Here is a 17,987-nt window from a genome sequence, read left to right on the forward strand (position 1 = left end):
GTACAGACACATGTGAGCTGCTTCTCCAGAGTCATACTAGCATGCGGGTCCTCAGAGCCACTGAAGCATGCAGTTTTCTGTCACTGCTGGACGCAACTCCGTCAACGTGTTCCCCAGCTCCCTAAGGTGTCCAGTAGCTGAAAAGCACGATTGCTTCTAAGGCCTCTCATTCTGTGAGGAGCCCAGAATGTCTCAGACCAACCCCTGACGTGATAAGATGGCCTCAGGTTCATTACCTTGCTCCCTCCCAGCAGCCGTTTCTGTAGACCTCAAGGAATCTGGATTTGTTTATGTGAAGTTGCAGTGTAAAGCTGTCTTTGACACGTGAACACTCCAAGCCAGATGTCGGCAAACTATAGCCCACAGGCCAAGAGCCTGTCTTTGTACTACCTGCTAGCTAAGAATGTGTTTTGAAAACAAAGAACATGAGACCAAGACCTACAGGACCCACAGAGCCTGAAATATTTACTATCTGGTCTCTTACAGAAAAAATTTGCCAACCTCTGCCTACTCGAGTCCCTAGTTCCCTGACATGTAGCTGTTTGTCTGTACAAACAGCTGACACTGGCTACTATGTGAAGCTGCACAAGGGACAAAGACAGTTTACTCTGAGGCCCTCTTAGAAGAACCACCTCATCCATTCATCTTTCCATTCAAGAAACTCTGTTGCATGTCAGCTGAGCACGAAGAAATGTAAGGCATTGCTGATGTTGGTAGACGCTCTGCCAGCCTTAGGGAGCAGAGGACACCTAACAAAGGAGGGCAGGGCTGCCCTCAACAGCACCCACTCCCTGAGGAAAAGCCTCCCCTTCCCATCGCCCTCGCAGCTTCTTCACGCTAAGAGCTGCCCAGCCCCTAACCCCAGCCAAATTTCATCAGTGTCTTCCCAACAGATCCCCATGTTCTGGTCCCTGGTGTTAAATCCTGGAGAGCATCAGAATTACCTGGTGATTTTTAAAATACATGTCCCCAAGTCCCACTGGAATCTCATGGGGTGGAAGGTGCCTAGGTGATTCAAATACAGCCACCCAGCAATGGTCTGCAAACTAACCTCAAGAACCACTGCTCAGACCTTTTCTTTTCCCTCCTTGTTGTAATGTGCCTGTCCTCGTTCCTCTCCTGGTAAAACTTCCTGGCAGTTGGTGCCAAAGTTTATAGGAGCCTCCTGGAGACAGCGCCATAGCCAGAGGCATGGCTCCACCGCAGGCTCTGTGAACGTGTAATAGGCACAGGGACAGCTGAAGAGCGGGGAGCCCCAGACGCTGGCTTCTTAGGTTTTCTCCTTTCTCCAGGAGAATTAGTGGAGAGCTCAATTTAGACGATTCCCTAGAGAGCTTTTGACGAGAAGGCCTCAACAACATTAACTATCACAAAGTGCCATTTTTTGAAATTGAGGTCATAATGTGCAAAATTGCAGCCCATCAGGCAGCCTAATAGCTGTTCTGGCCCAGAACAGCCCTGGTCTAGGCAGGTCTGTTCTCCACATAAAGACCTGATGAAATTGAGCTGCTTCGGTCTGTAACTCAGAAGTGCAGTTACTTGTGTTGATAAATTTTCTCAGCTAGGTGACAACCAAAGACATTCTGTTTAAATAGAAAAATTTTTAAAGAATGAAAACTGTAGGAATATCTAGCTCAGTCCTTCCATTCAAAATTGGCATTTTGATTTAAAATGCCCTGGAGGAGCTGCCCAGAAACTGAGCTTGCTCTGTAAAACCAGCACAAACCAAATTCTGTCATTATCCACATTCAGGACAGCGCCCAGTTTTGTGTTAGTGTTCTGTATCATATACGGCTAGGAAGAGTTTGAGGTGTTTCATTTGAAGGACATGTTTACTGTAACATGGTTAACTTGTATATAGAGCCACAGAAATTTAAAATGTTTGTACAAGCTAGAATTCCGGGTAGTGCTGGTTGCCAATACCTGCTTTTAAAAGTCATGTGGATTATTTTGAGAATAACTTCGAGAGAGTGCTGGTTTAAACGTGGGTACTATTTAAACAAAGCACCTATCCTTTAGGCATTCAAATACTCTAGACTGTTCACTTTATGCCAGATCAGCCTAGAAATTGAATAATTATTTAAATTCCATAGAAAAGCTAATGTGTAACTAAAAGTCTTTATCAGAAGAAGGCTCTGAAATCTCTTGTTTCAATTGTTAAAAATTCAAGGTGTAGCCAACTCTGATTTATCCCATTCGAATAGCAGTCACCCATGATAAAAGTTCTGTTAATTTTGAATTTTACTTTCAGGACTAGTTTTATTCAGCTTCTGTCCCGACAGTAGCAAGCTGATAAACGTGAGTTTCCCTTCTCCTTCCGCTTGCCTTCTTTCCCCTCTAAGTGCTGTGTTAGTGACATGCTAGGAGGGCCCGAGCAGGGACGTCCAGAGAGATAGATTACTGTCCCAGACTCATCAGAATTCAGACTGGAGGCTTTGCTCAGCCCCAGAGGGAAGTCCGTGTAACTGCAAGGACGGTCATGGTCAAGGCTGTCCTGCCATCTTAGCTGTTGCGTTTGTGTGTGATTTTCAGAGCCCATTTTCCCCTTCCCTTCATGGTAGCCTCGGGGCTGTTTCTTTGAGGAACAAGATGGCTTTCACACATTAGGGAAAGTTCTCCTGGCTGTCAGAGAATAATTAATTGCTTTTCATGGGCTGCTTTTCCCCACCGAGCCGAAGTATTTTGAGAGTTTCATTATGTGACCAGATAACCATGATGGCTACCTGGGATAGGAAAGCAACCTGAAGAATGGAAAGTCTGATCATGAAGATCCCAGACAGCCAAGATATATGCCAGTCTTGACCTATTGCTGTGTCATGCAAAGAAACCCTCAGACGCCTCCACAAGTACATTGGTAGTCAATGCAGAAAAGAGGCTGTCCTCACGTATCCGACCGAACCAGAAGGCTCACTCGGCTCACTCACTAACCAAAACCCAAACCTGTTTATATCATTGCGATTCCAAGTAATGAGCGTATTTAGATGAGCCAGGTTTTCTAAGAAGTAGAAAGAACAGCTGGCTTTTGAATCCACTTGCTTTACAGGTTAATTGTTCTATCACCTTGCAGTCAACTTCCTCAGGTTGCTAACACATCTTCACTTTGGCCCTACCTATTGTCCTTTGCCATTTTTGAAAGTTAAAAGCCCTTTTTCAGAATGTGACTAGAACTCATGTGACAGATTTAGAAGCTTAGAGTAGCCTAAATAAGCTCTTATACACCAACAGACAATCCCACCCCCCTCGCCTCCCCCGCCACCCCGAAAAGGGCAGATATGACTGAGGTCGTTTGGGGCTTGTAGTTTCAGCTTCGCCAGCCTGTCTCAAGCAGCAGATATGGACGAAGTGGGCTGGAGTCGGAGCACAGGGAAGCAACAAAAGCACAACAGGTTGTCACCACAGTGCTTTAGCACTTGTGTTTTTAGAGAGTCACCTGCTCCCAGAGCACTTGCAACAAAAAGAAGAAAAACTGACAGGTGGTCCAGGGACCTCTCCCTGGGATTTGGAACTAGACTTCTGGACAGAAGAAGTAGTATATTCTCAGTCAGAAAGGTTGAGGGCTGCAAAAAGAAAGCCTATGGAAAAGAAACTACTTTGTTTTAGGGGTAGGAGGAGGGATTAGTAGTTAAGACAGATACATGGTTAAAATAAGTGTTATTCCTGTTGATTCTAAGATCTTTCCTCTGTGGGAGGCTTAGATTGCAGCTCTTCGGGAGGGAGAGGGCCTGAGCAGTCACCTGCAGTCTGAGAAGTTTCCCTGCCGAGCCTTTTCCCACCCTGGGCAAGCTATGGGAAACACCTTCAGAATTCAGACTTAGAGAGCACAAGACTGAACAACCGAGCGCTGCTCCACTGGTTTTGGTAGGGTGTCCATCGTTATTAACCAAGCTTGGAATGCCCTGAGCGCCCACCTGAGCCCTGGAGGAGCCAGTTGCTAGCCTGGTCCTCCAAGCAGATGGGACAGCGTGGCTTCTGTGGTCATGCAGATATGACGTTTCTCTCCCCACAGGCGATATCCGCAATGACCTGTACCTAACCCTGGAGAAGGGGGATTTTGAGAGAGGGGGAAAGAGGGTACAAAAGAATATTGAAGTGACCATGTATGTGCTTTATGCAGATGGAGAAATCCTAAAGGTAAGGCTTGCCTGTCGGTCTGGAATGGAGGCTGATCCTGTACTCATCCTATACTTCCGTGGACTTTGTGTGGAGACCCACTCCTCAGGCAGGGCTGATCTCAGGTCACCCACATGCATTCTCCTCTGCCTTCTCTCTTCAAGGAAACCCGATGCCTGCTCGATAATGACTACCAACTTAACAGCCTGTTAGACATTCTTCCTCATATCTGACCTGAACCCTTCCTGCTCCAGTGTAGACCTATTCCCCGTGGCTCTGTCCTGCCTGTTGCTTCTGCTATTCAGTCTAGCACTGGGCTGCCTACTTTGGGTAACTGTTTTTGGGTCCCTCTCCTTCTGTTCCTTAAGCTAATACAGGAAGTTACGTTTGCTCTTTGGTCAGTGGTGAGATTCAGGTACTCACTTACTGGTACCAAGTTACGTGACAAGGAACAGCAGGCTCAGGCCCTAAAAGGTTGCTTCCAGCCAGTGCATTACAAGGACCCTCTGCCGCTCTTCATTAAAAGTGAAGTGCTGTTTTTCTCTTGCCCGTATGTCACTTTGTTCCTTAGTCATGTCAAGGTGAAGTCCCTGGCAAATCACAAGGCATTGTTTGCAGAAGGCAAGTCAGCCTTGTACAGACCTCGCTTGTGTATGTTGACATCAGCTTTGCGAGGTAGGCAGAACAGGAACAATCATCTACATTTTAGAGAAGAAAAAGATAAATGAAATTCATCAAAATCATCTCCCAAAGCCAGAAAGAGGAGAATGTCTTTGGTGGTAGAAACACCGATTTGTCATTTTAAAAACCCACCTCAAGGACACGCCTGTTAGAGTAGATGTAATGCCGTCAGGTGTCCACGCCAGCCCTGTGCAGACAGGGGCTGCTCCTGAGTGTGTGGCCTGCAGCTGCCTGTCCTCCAGGGAACGGGCTCGGACAGTCCCGGGACTGCATCTCCATGCCAGTATTTGGGAACCGGGGTCAAGTTAAATCTGGCCTATCGTGTTTGTATCTGAGGACAGTCAGCTGAGGGCAACCTAAAATGCCAATGCAGCGCTGGCCTAAGGAAGATTAGAAAACAAGCTCTCACCACTTTACAATTTAATTGTTTTTCTCATCTGAATGAGTGCCATGCACAGTTAACTCGTCCCACGGAGTTCACTGTTTCCTAGTGAGGGTGAAGGGCCTCCCTTAGTGACCCAGTTGCACCCTCAGCAGCCCCCCAGTTCACTGAGCACTGTGTGCGGTGGCCTCTGCCCCAGGGAACACAGGAGCTAGGACTGCTGACTCCTCATGCCGTCTACACGCTGTTTCCAAAAGTGTTGACTTTAAGCGAATTTAAGTGAATTTTCTCACCTCATAGATGTGGCCTGGTGGGAAAATGAGAGCCACACCAAGGAGAAAGTGAAGTGTCCTAGTGACAGGGACATCCGGGGGCGCCCTGCAGGAAGATGACACCTTACTTTGCTTCTCTCTTCCAGGATTGCATCAGCTTGGGTTCAGGAGAGCCGAACAGGAGTTCCTACCACTCCTTCGTCCTCTACCACAGTAACAGCCCTCGCTGGGGGGAAATTATCAAACTGCCCATCCCCATCGACCGGTTCCGGGGCTCCCACCTGCGCTTCGAGTTCAGACACTGCTCCAGTGAGTGGCCCTCTCTCCACGTTCCTTTGCGGATAGCGCTCTAAGTCTCCCTTCTCCGGAACAGAGTTGAGAGGGTTCTTATTAGTGGGGCCAGAAAATGAGAAGTTAGGAAATGGCTACTCAGAGATGGGATGTCACCAGAGGCTGTTCTTTGGACAGTGGTTGTCCAAAATCATGGTATTGGTTCTTCTGAGTGTCTGACCTGGACGCTGGGCAGTTGTCACTGTCATTCTTTTTGGGTGTTCCTTCGTACGTATTCAGCTGCTTCCTAGAGAGCCCCTGGCTTATCGAGACCAGCAGTTTGGTTTCTGCCTGGGCCTAAAGAGCCTGTGTAGCCGGGGATGTCAGCGGAAACTCAGACCAGTATGTTTCTCCTCGTCCTTGCAGTCAGGTTGCTACCTAATTAATGAAAGTAAGGATCAAAGAAGTAAACGGCATAGGTGATGAGCGCAAGGGGAATTTCTAATTTAAAAAGCAAAGTGGGGGCGGGGAGCAGAAACGACTAACACCAGCTCTGATTGCAGCGAAGGACAAAGGGGAAAAGAAGCTCTTTGGCTTTGCATTCTCACCCCTGATGCGGGATGATGGCACCACTCTCTCCGATGACATCCACGAGCTCTATGTGTACAAGGTATGGGCCCTGGCTGTCTCTCACCTCCCTCCCTCCTCTGAGGCCACTTTCGCCTGTGGTTCTCAGCTAGGTGGTTTGCCCCGGGCGGGCCAGAGGATCCAGGGTCGTGTGCTGGCAGGTGACAGCAGGCTTTTGTCTTCTCCCCATAAGTAATGCCAGCAGGCCCTTTGTTTCCCACCTCCTGCTCCACTAGTCATGAACATCCATTACCAACCCCTACGTGCCGCTGTGGCCCTGGCTAGTGTACCCTGAGACCTGCTGTTTGAGATCATGGTTCTGTCCGCCGTCACCTGCACGCCGGGTGGAGGCCACATGTCCCGCCCTATTCCCTTTAAAAGGCATGTCACCTGTTCTGGGGAGTTTTGGGACAGAGGGCAGGAATCAGCCAGGAATCTCCCGGAACTCGATGTTTCTACATGGCGTGGACCAGGAAACAGTCTGTGTTCTCCGCTTCTGCCTACAGTGCGATGAGAACAGCACGTTTAACAACCACGCTCTGTACCTGGGCCTGCCCTGCTGCAAAGAGGACTACAACGGCTGCCCGAACATCCCCTCCAGCCTCATCTTCCAGCGCAGCACCAAAGAGTCTTTCTTCATCTCCACGCAGCTCTCCTCCACCAAGCTCACCCAGAACGGTAGGCGATGGTGCCCACAGGGTGGTGCCCTCCCTGTCCTCAGTCGCTGGTCCATGTTGCTCATGTACATTAAGTGGCACAGAAATTATTGCTGTCATGCCACAGTGAGGGGAGTCTTCTCATTCAGAGTCAAAGGAGTCACTTGGCAGTAGCAGCCCATGCGATTTCCCATGGTTTTAGCAGCTCCAGAGTGCACACGCACAGTTCACAGATGTGTCTTTGGCCTTGACCTTGGCACTGAAGCTTCTGCTGTCATGCTCGCAGCTCTTTCTGATCCCCCAAGAGCCCACCTGTCAGTAGCCGGGAGGGTCTGGGCGTTCCTCGTCCTTGGCAGAGGCGGGGTTCACTGTCCTTCACGCTTGCTTTCCAGTGGACCTCCTTGCTCTGCTCAAGTGGAAGGCCTTTCCAGACAGGATCATGGACATCCTTGGGCGGCTGCGGCATGTCAGCGGAGAGGAAATTGTTAAGGTACGGCTCACACGTGCTCCTGAGCGAGAATCTGGGCAGAAGGCCTTACTTCCCCCTGGTTTCTGCCAACAAGCTTCTTAGACCATTCTCAAAATATATAATTAGATGAGTAGGAATAAAGTTTCTTTCTTTTTTTTTTTTTAGTTAGCTTCTTTTTTTAAAGTAGTTATCACATCAGGTTTACTGCCTTTTGAGAACTATATTTAAACCCTAATTTCTGACTTGTTTTTCTTCTTAGAAAGCAAAATGGTAATTGAAGGATAGTGGGACAGCATCCCCTCAGGAACGGTCCCAGTGCCTTGTGCTGTCTGCATTCCTTTAGGTCTTCTCTCCCTTTCTTAGATCTCATTCTCATTGTCCCTACTTTGTCACCCTCTAAACACAAACCCAGCCTGATGTCTTCTTTCTGGCACCACTCTCTTCGTTATCTAAAAGAACTCTAATCTGTTCCATTCACTCGCAGCTGCTGATTTTGCCCGGTCCCTCCCTTAGAGTCCATGCTAGGGAATCCTTCCTTACGCCCTGCCTCAGCCGCTTCCCCCAGGAACCTTCATGACCTTTCCCAGCTAATGGCCTGAGCTGTCTGACAGCAGTACTACCAGTCCCCAGCTGTCTTCCACAGGCTTCTCCGCACTGCATAGAGTTGGCCAACCTGATTTTAGCTCAGGAAATGCCCAGGTACTTCCCGATGGTAAGAGCCCTACAGGTGGATTCTACACAATGGACTGAGCTCCTCTGAGGAAGATGGAGGTGCTTGTGGTGATCAGCAAGAGCAGTAGAATGTCGGACAGAGACTGTATCTTAAGAAGGCTCTTTGTCCATCAGTGAGCATCTTAGCTCTGGCCCTGCAATAGCAGATCAATTAACAGATGCACTGTCTATACTTGCCTTTTACTGCTCCATTGACTCAGTAATAACACGACATGGTGTCTCCAAATGAGGAAGTTTTGAAGTCTGTGTACTGCTGTGTACTTTTATGAAGTCTTATACGAATTTTGTTTTAATCAATTGATCAGAGTATCATAAATTTTAGAAAGATGTCTTAACAAGCCGATACTAGTTTTTGAAACTTAAGATAAATTCGTACTGAGGGCATTTTTTTCTTCTGAACATATTAAAAATATGAACCAATAAACGAAGTAGTGGAAGTCTTTGAACTTTTTTAATGCTGAGTTGTCGTATTCCTCACAAGAGAACATTCTTTCGGTAGATCTGGTTTTAGCATCAATAATTTGTCTCGAGCCAGCCAGAAGAGAACATGAAGAGAATATGCTAGCATTTTAAAATATGTTTTTACTTTTTATTAGAAGATTTCAAACATTCACAAAGGTAGACAGAATAGTATAAAGAACCCTTCGTGTACCCATCAGCCAGCACCAGTAGTCACCAACCCGTGGCCAGTCCTACCCATTAACATCCCATCCAGGCCTCCCACCTCATGTTGTTTTGAAATAAACTATAAACATTGTATCATTATATTCTGTTTTGACCAACAAAATGTTAGATTTGATTCTTTAAAATTTTATTTTATTATTAGTTTCAAGGATACAGTACATCAGTTAGACATTTAAGACTACCAGCATCCATGAGTATTTGTCATTTTCTCCCTCGGCTTTTGCATCTTGGAAAGGAAAGAGAACATACTCTAAAAGACAAACAAACAGTGCTTCCAGATCTTTTACTGTCATTGACAGCCCCCATCAGCTGCATTCTCCCTTCTCCTGGGATACTAATTTCTAACCAAAAAAAATAGTATCGTGGATAAGGCCTGGCTTGCCACATCCTCATCTAAATGACCTCTATAGAGTTAGGCCACAGTAGAGAGCAAGGGGCTGCTAAACTCTCTGGGGTCCCAGGAAAGTGAGCTCTTTTTCTCAAAATGAGTTTGACATCAGGATCACTTAGATTGTCTTGATTTCAAAACTGCTCTCCCACGTGGATGCCCTCGGTTTTTTAGGTAATTGCTCTTTCCTTAGAATTTTAGCACTTATCCAACAGGAGCCGCCTCCTTATGGCCCTTTGGGCTACAAGCAAAGACCCCAGGTCCACCCAGTTACCCCTTAGCTAGGTGGAGGCAGGTACTCGACCATTTTTAAGTGGTGGTTTGAGATCTTTGTTTACTGTGAGATAAATTTGCCAGTGTGCAGAGTCTGACCACATGGACAGGCCCTAAGACCCGAGCCCTGTGGTTTTTGTGCTGTTGCAGTTCCTGCAGGACATCTTAGATACGCTCTTCGTGATTCTGGACGATAATACAGAGAAGTACGGCCTACTGGTGTTCCAGTCTTTGGTAAGTCTCATCCTTCTCGGCTTTCATTTTTCCTATCACATATTTTTAAAAGAGGGAGGCAATTTAATAGAGTGAGTCAGTAATGAATTAGATGCTTTTAATAGAAAAGGGACCAAGGAGTGTCACCCAAAAAGACCAGCCTACCAGGAAGATCCCTACAAGATCAAGTTTGAAGAATTCAGCAGGGTCAGGTCCGAGCCTCAACCCGGTAGTTCGGTACTCCATCTCACCACTGCTGCAGAGTTGCCTGGCCCCTGAAATAGTGACCTGCACCAGCACAAGGCCCAGAGGCTACTATGGGAAACCAGGGGGCCCATTTTCTACTTACACAGTTGAATAAGGAGAGACCAGGAAAAGCAGAGACTCGCTCATGCTGGTCTGAGCATCACACTCTCTCCCTCTGTGAAGTTGTTTGGGGGCTAGTCTCAGGAGGTTGTTTAGTGAGAATGAACAGTGATTTAAATGTTTAGTGCATTTTGCTTAATATAGCCAGTCCCACAGGAGTGCTGTATATTCAAGGAGAACCGGATACTCCAAGTCTCCCTGATAGATGAGGAGCAGAGGTGAGAGTTAGAATAGCACTTGCATAGTTTGCCCCCTTTGGCTCTTCTTCCTCACTTCCTCGGCCGACCAGCCCCATTTCTGAAGGGCACAGCCTTTCATAGGCTAATTTGGCTCCTTGGACAATCTTTTTTTTTTTTGCTTCTTCCAAGGTTTTGAGATACCATAGGATTTACGCTTCCTATACAGGCTCAGAGTAACACTGGCACAGACAGATGAGCCCCAAGTCTGGTTTGGGAGTCCAGGGGTGGTAGGAACAGAATGGACAAGACAGAAGCTCAGACACAGAGTGGAAATCTTACATTCACTGCCCGTGGAGAACACTAGGGTAAACATTGACAGTCTGCCACCCTGCGAAGAAGCAAGAGTTCTGTGTTCTGCTGGGGATAGGTACGGGGCCTCCAGAGGACTCTCATACCCTCCGTCTCTTCCAGGTATTCATCATCAACCTGCTCAGAGACATCAAGTATTTCCACTTCCGGCCTGTAATGGACACGTACATCCAGAAGCACTTTGCTGGAGCCCTGGCATACAAGTAAATTCCATTTGGCACCATTATTAGGACTTGTGTTTGAATAGAAAGAAGCTTTAAACAAAGGTCGCCATTCATTCAGCTGATTTTTTTTTAACTTCACTTATTTTTTTAATTGTGCACATAATGTAAAAGTTACCATCTTAACCATTTTTCAGTGTACAGTTCAGTGATATTAAGTACATTCTCATTGTTGTGCAACCATCACCATCATCCGTCTCCAGAACTCTTTTCATCTTGCAAAACTGAAGCTCTGTCCTCTTTAAACACTAACTCCCATCTCCCCCTGCCCCTAGCCCCCAGCAACCACCATTATATCTTAGGTCTCTTGGAATTGCCTATTCTAGTCACCTCATATAAATTGAGTCATACAGTATTTGTCTTTTTGTGTCTGGCTCATTTCACTTCCATTAAGGTCCTCAGTGTCCATCCATGCCATAGCATGCGCTGGAATTTCCTTCCTTTTAAAGGCTGGATAATGTTCCATTGCGTGTGTAGACCACATTTTATTTATCCATTCATCGTCGGTGAGTTCGGGTGGCTTCCACCTTTTAGCTTTTGTTAATACTGCTGCTGTGAACATGGGTGTACAGATATTTCCTCGAGACCCTGCTTTCAGTTCTTTTGGATGTGTATCTGGAAATGGAATAGCTGGATCATATGACAATTCTATTTTTAATTTTTTGAGGAATCACCATACTGTTTTGCACAGTGGATGCACCATTTTACATTTCCATTACAGTGCATGAGGGCTTCAATGCTCCATATCCTCACCAACACTTGTTATTTTCTGTTTTGTTTTGTTTTCTGTTTGGGGGAATTTTTTTTTATATAGTAGCCTTTCTAAAGGGTGTGAGGTGGTATCTCATTGTAGTTTTCATTTGCATTCTCCTAATGATTAGTGATGTGACATCTCTTCATGTGCTTATTGACCATTTGTGTATCTTCTTTGGAGAAAAATCTGTTCAGGCACTTTGCCCATTTTTGAATCAAGTTGTTTGGTTTTTGTTGTTGAGCTGTCAGAGTTCTTCATATTTTCTGGATATTAACCTCTTGTCAGGTATACGATTTGCGAATATTTTCCCCTGTCGCCTTTCACTCTGTTGGTGGTGCCCTTTGATGCACAGATTTCAATTTGATGTAGTCCAGTTTATCTACTTTTTTATTTAGTTTCCTGTGCTTTTGATGTCATATCTAAAAAGCCATTGCTAAATTCAGTGCAACTTAAGCTTTTCCCCTGTTTTTGCCTAAGTGTTTTATACTTTTAACTCTTACAGTTAGGCCTTTGATTCATTTTGAGTTAATTTTTGTTGATTGTGTAACATGAGTCCAACTTCATTTTTTTGCATGTAGATAGCCTGTTTTTCCAATATAATTCGTTGAACAGACTATTCTTTCCCCCATTGAATGGTCCTGGCACCCTTGTTGAAATAATTCGACCATATATGCAAGAGTTTATTTCTGGGCTATTTTTATATGTCTGTCTTTATGTCAGTACCATACTTTTCATTACTGTAACTTCTGTAGTAAGTTTTGAAATCAGGAAGTGTGATTTTTCTAACTTCTTTTTCAAGATTGTTTTGGTTCTTTGGGATCCCTTGGATTCTATATGAACTTTAGAATGGATTTTTCTATTTCTGCAAATAATGTCATTGAGATTTTAATAGAGAGTGCATCAAATCTGTAGTTCACTTCAGGTAGTGTTTCCATTTATTAATATCTTCTTTATGGTCTTCCTACAGTGTTTTGTAGTTTTCAGAGTACAAGTCTTTCACCTCCTTGATTAAGTTTATTTCTAAGTATTTTATTCTTTTTTGATGCTACCGTATATGGAGTTTTCCCTTAATTTCCTTTTTGGATTGCTCATTGTTAGTGCATAGAAATGCAACTGATTTTTGAGTATTGACTTTATATCCTACAACTTTGCTGAATTCATTGATTAGTTCTAAAAGTTAAGTTTTGTAGAATCCTTAGATTTTTCTACATATAAGATCATGTCAGCTGCAAACAAAGATAATTTCACGTCTTCCTTTGCAATATGGATGCCTTTTATTGTTTTTTCTTGCCTGTAGACTCTTTCAATACCATGTTGAATAGAAGTGGCAGGAAGCAGGCATCCGTGCCTTGTTCCTGATCTTAGAGGAGCAGCTCACAGTCTTGCACCACTGAGTGATGTTAGCCGTCGGCTTTCAGCCGACATTTTAAACCATAGTTTCTTACATAGCTGTCATACTTTTCCTTTTTCCTTCTAAGAAATGATGGCACATGGACAATGGACTAGTGGTTACCAGAGGGGAAGGGAGAGCGGGGAGGGGGAAAAATAAAAATAATAAAATGTTAAAAAAAAAAAAAATTTCATAATATCATTTAATGTCCAGACTACATTAAAATTTCCCAATTGTCTCCAGAAAAAAAAAAAAAAGAGATGATGGCAAAGCTGTTATAAAGAAGTCTGCCTTTTTCCATGAGAAACACGTAAATAGCTAAATAGAACACACAAGTAAATGTCAAAGAAATAATAAGACAGTCGATGAAAGATAATATAAATAGTAAATATGGGAAACACAGGTTTTCTAAAATCATTAAAGCAGTTTTTAAAAAGTCACCATTTTCTTTTATGGAATTAGCACAGTTTTCAAAAACAAAACCCAAGGGTGGTGAGGCTGTAGGGTCACTGTAACTCTGACACTTCGATGTTACTGTGGAGAGCAGGCACTATGCTGTGTGTTTTACAGGTGTCATCTCATTAGTATTCCCAATAACTTTGAGATGTGCTATTGTTTCCTCCATGTTTTAAATGAAGAGAACGAGGCACATAGGGATCAAATAACTTGCCCAAAGACACAGAACTAGAAACTGCTAGGCTCCAGATGTGAACCCTCTTGTCTGGCCAGGGCCTATACTCTTGACCTCTGTTGCTCTATTGCCATGTAAACATATAGGCCTTCTGACCCTGTAATCTCATGTCACTCAGGGGACTTGGTCCTAAGGAAATAAATTGGATGTGGGTCGAGTGGAGGGCGGGGTGGCACACGGGACTCTGCCTTTTTCAGGGTCTACCATTGATGAGCCGTTGTGTGACATTGGGACATAGCAATTTTAGACAAAGCAAAAATACACGTATGGTCCAAGACTTTGGGAAAACTTTCTTGTAATCAAAGAAGAAACATGTGTTAGGGAGAGTAGTGAAGAGTGATTGTACTTGCTAATTAAAATGCGGCAGCTAGAGAGCGTCTTCTGGTCTCAGATGATCCAAAGAGTCTACAGCTGTAATAGAGCCATCACTCCATTCTAGCTCATCAGTAGGATATTATTTTCTATGTGGCTGATTCAGGGAAGAAAACATTTCAGGCTGCATTGCTTGTGGAGTAAAGTGGGGTTTCTGGAACTGTTCTCTTTCCCAGGGAGCTCATCCGCTGTCTGAAGTGGTACATGGACTGCTCAGCAGAACTGATTCGGCAGGACCACATTCAAGAAGCCATGCGGGTAACGTACTGAGCTCGCTGCATGCAAATGGCCCGCCCCTGCTTGTCACTTGTGAGTAATCCCAGAGGTACAGTGTGCAGGACAAGCGGAGACATCCCAGTACACTGGCCTGCTTTCAGGACACTTCGGACCACATAACTCCCCTCCCTTCACCTCGATTTTGCGCCGGAAGATGCTTATTCCTGATGATGTTATGTGAGCAGGAGGGAGGTGTGCACACGGCTCCTCGCCATCCTCTCTGGGTTCTGCCAACAGCATTGGCCTCTGCTTCCACTGGCTAATGGATCGATCATACTCCTTCTGAGCCAGTGTTGGTGGCATCATTAATCAAAATTAAAATCTTCTGATACTTCTTTTTTCTACAATAGTTACTAAACATTGATTTTTGGAATGGCTTCAAATAAAAAAGAGCTGCGTGGATGCCCCAGAATGCTGCGTGGGTATGTTGAGAAGAAGATAATCTTAAAACCTTGACCTTTGGAGGAACCAAGGGTACCCCCATGGCAATGACCTTGCTTAGACAGGTTCCATGACAAGGCAGCCCTTTATATGTTGAGCAGCTCCCGTTTATAGGGGACCATCCTCATTATGAGTTAACTTCACTTTCTGGTAAATTCTTTTCATGGCTGCTGTTTGTGCAGTAGAGAACAACCTATGAGAATGTTGATCCCTCTTTTGCTCAATAGTTCTCCAGACAGCTATTTGAAGACACTTAAAGTAAGTCCATACTTTCTTCCTTTCTGCCTCTGTCTTTTCTTATTCTTGAGTTACTCTGTTTTAATTGCTTTTTAACCATGTCTTCCCCACCCTTTTCAGTTAGCAATAGAAGAAGAATGGCAGCAAAGTAATTATGCTTTTTCTCTGTCCTCTTAATATTACATCATCTGTTCTAAGTACCACTGGGCCTGTGATTTTGTTATTCTTGTCCACGTGGTAACAAGCAAAACGAATGTTTCCCTAAGCAGCATCAGATCGAAGAGGCAAAATGAAATCATAGATCTGTGTTTCTCCTACTTCTCTGCACATCCTATAAAAATCTAAAGCCACAAGTCCCATTTCTGGCCTCCTTCATACAGTATATGTGTACGGAGCAGTCAGCACCTGTCGTGGGTGCTGAGATGCGAAGAGGACCAAGACAGGCCTCTCCCCTTGAAGGACTCATCCCAGTGTCCCAAGGGGAAGTACGCACAAACACGGTGCAGAGCAGGGTCCTGCGTGTGATGTGAGGGCCAGGCCTGGGCTATCTTCTCTGAACCCCAGCACCTGTCAGCTGCCGCGTGTACTATCTAAGCAGGTAAAGATTGAGTTAAATGCAAAAGATTTTATGTGAGTCCATAAATTAATTGCTTAAGGGTACTGGAGAAGGCATCGCAAAGTAAGTTGTTTTCTCTTAAGAACTGTTTATTCAAGTCTACGGCCATGCCACCCTGAACACGCCCGATCCCGCCTGATCTCGGAAGCTAAGCGGGGTCGGGCCTGGTTAGTACTTGGATGGGAGACCACCTAGGAAGACCAGGTGCTGTAGGTGTAAAACAATAAAAAAAGAATCGTTCAGTCATTTATTTAGTTAATATTGCTTGATACCTGCCTTGTGTCAGGCACTGTATTAGCCCCATGGGATTCAGCAGGGGCCCAAGCAGAAAAAGCTAGGCCTTCATAGCACTTCCATTCAAGTGGGGGAAAGACAGTCAATAAACACATGAAACAGATGAATACACAAAGTTAGTGGGCATAAAAAAACTTGATGAGTACTGTGAAGGAAATAAACCAGGAAATAAGCCAGGGGGAGAGTAGCTGGAGAGGCAGATTTACTTCAGATCCAGGTTTTAGGGAAAACTGCTCTGAGGACATGACCTCTGAGCTGAAATCTGTGTTGGGAGCTGGGGACGAGCATTTCAGGTGGAGGAAACAGCGTGTTTAAAAAGCCTGCATGGGAAAGAGCTTGAGTTTTCAAACAACCAAAAAGAGGCTGATGTGGTTAAAACGGGCTTTCAAATGTTAGGTTAGGTGTGGGAGGCAGCAAAGGAAGAACAGAGGCTGGTTCAGGGGTCTGGCGAGATCAGCTGGGTTGCTGGCAGGGTCACTTACGGAAGCGCAGAGTTCCTGGAGAAGATGGGCTTGGGTGGGGAGAAGGGGGAGCCGCATTGGGGGGAGCGCTTCTCTGAGGTATTTCCACACTTGTTCTTACCATTTCAAACTTGATCGAGTGGCATCCAACACAAATGCATCCAGTTCGACGGTTTTATCAGGCCCTTTGCCCATCTTCATCCAGGTCAATTTACAAGTCCTCTTGACCAAGCCAGTAAGTCTCCATGCGATCCTGTGGCCATCCTTTGTGACAGGACGTGTGTGCTCCTGGCCAGGCGCCTCTCCTTCTGGCATAACACAGCGTGGACCAGGAAACCCCCTCTTCTTCATTACTCTGATTCACTACATCTTGCCATTCTCTTCCCACCTCTACCTTCCACTTTCTGAGTCATGACCTTTCCAAGGGAGTTCTACCACTAAAGAAGATAAAAATAAACAGTCCAGTCCTTTATTTTCTTACTTGGATCTGTTATTTGTTCCCTCATGAATGACCTTTGGTGGTGTCCTTGGCGATTTTGAGGATGGCTTTTGAGCTCCTTCTCAGCCACAGTTCATTGTCTCCGCACAGGGTCAGGAGCACCCTTGAACTTTGAACAATTTCCATAGGGTCCACCCCTCACCTCTACTCCATTGTCTGCCCTCCTCTCCTTCCCCAGTCGTTTCTGCCTGAGGCGGTCCTGGCCAAGCTGATGCTGATCTTAAAAATCAGGAGGAATGGGGAACAGGGATGGGTGATGGATGGCCGGAAGTGGGCTTGTTTTCCATGCCCGCACCCCAGTTTTCGAAGGGCCGTCTCTGACACCGCCTTGTGCTCCCCTGCGCAGTGTCTGTGTTTTAGAACTTCGTGGTGGAACTAAGCCCTCGTGCCCAGAACGTGCAAGTGACTTTGTCGTCTGGTTCTGCCTCTCAGTCCAAAGCTAGTGATTGTTTCAAGCCACTCAATACATCTCTTGTGGTAGGTGTTTCAAACTGAAAAAACTGGCGATGAGGAAACATTTGCCCTTTTAAAATTAGAATATGGAGCGCAGGCTTTCCAGGTTCTCTCCAGACCAGGTGTTAAAAGGCTGCCGGAACGGAGGCTGTAGCTTTAGTGGAGATGAGGCTGCACGCTGAAACTTCGTCCACATGCGTCTGGTGCAAACCTTGGAAGACACATTTTTCTGAACCAGCCATTCTCTGGTGCCAACTGCCTTGTGTATGGGACACACACACATACACACTAGTTTTACTTTGCTGAACCTTCATGAAAGGTAGCTTGGAAATTGTTCCCTGTTATATATTTCAAGTAACTGAGCTCCGTTTGTTTCATCCTTGGATAAGTTTCTCCTAAACGTCTCTGCCTTCCCAGTGTCAGGGAAGCATGTGGCATTTCTTTGATTAGAAAGCACAGTCTTGGATCTCGAATCTGTTCTTTTGAAAGAGAGTTACTCTGCTGACGAGCATGGATCAAGCTGCAGGAACCCCTCAGAATCAAACCAAAGCGTGTTCTGGAGGCTGTTCATGAACTGTTTGTGGCAGGTGGCCTGGTCTGGAAGAAGGTTG

General features: G+C 45.4%; 1 protein-coding gene and 1 non-coding gene across 2 annotated transcripts in view; both read left to right on the forward strand.

Annotated features, from left to right (window-relative positions):
- DOCK3 (dedicator of cytokinesis 3) overlaps nucleotides 1-17,987 on the forward strand; it is a 259,284-nt gene that overhangs the window by 170,461 nt on the left and 70,836 nt on the right. The window contains exons 14-21 of the mRNA XM_025044832.1: nucleotides 4,007-4,131; nucleotides 5,592-5,754; nucleotides 6,279-6,385; nucleotides 6,849-7,020; nucleotides 7,391-7,488; nucleotides 9,695-9,778; nucleotides 10,774-10,874; nucleotides 14,276-14,357. Of these exons, the coding sequence (XP_024900600.1) occupies nucleotides 4,007-4,131; nucleotides 5,592-5,754; nucleotides 6,279-6,385; nucleotides 6,849-7,020; nucleotides 7,391-7,488; nucleotides 9,695-9,778; nucleotides 10,774-10,874; nucleotides 14,276-14,357 (932 nt within the window). The remainder of the gene's footprint in view (nucleotides 1-4,006; nucleotides 4,132-5,591; nucleotides 5,755-6,278; nucleotides 6,386-6,848; nucleotides 7,021-7,390; nucleotides 7,489-9,694; nucleotides 9,779-10,773; nucleotides 10,875-14,275; nucleotides 14,358-17,987) is intronic.
- LOC112477571 lies at nucleotides 15,767-15,885 on the forward strand. The gene has a single exon (XR_003045509.1). It is a non-coding gene; the product is annotated as a 5S ribosomal RNA (ribosomal RNA).

Source organism: Pteropus alecto, unplaced genomic scaffold, assembly GCF_000325575.1.
Source record: "Pteropus alecto unplaced genomic scaffold, ASM32557v1 scaffold53, whole genome shotgun sequence".
Lineage (NCBI taxonomy): Eukaryota > Metazoa > Chordata > Mammalia > Chiroptera > Pteropodidae > Pteropus > Pteropus alecto.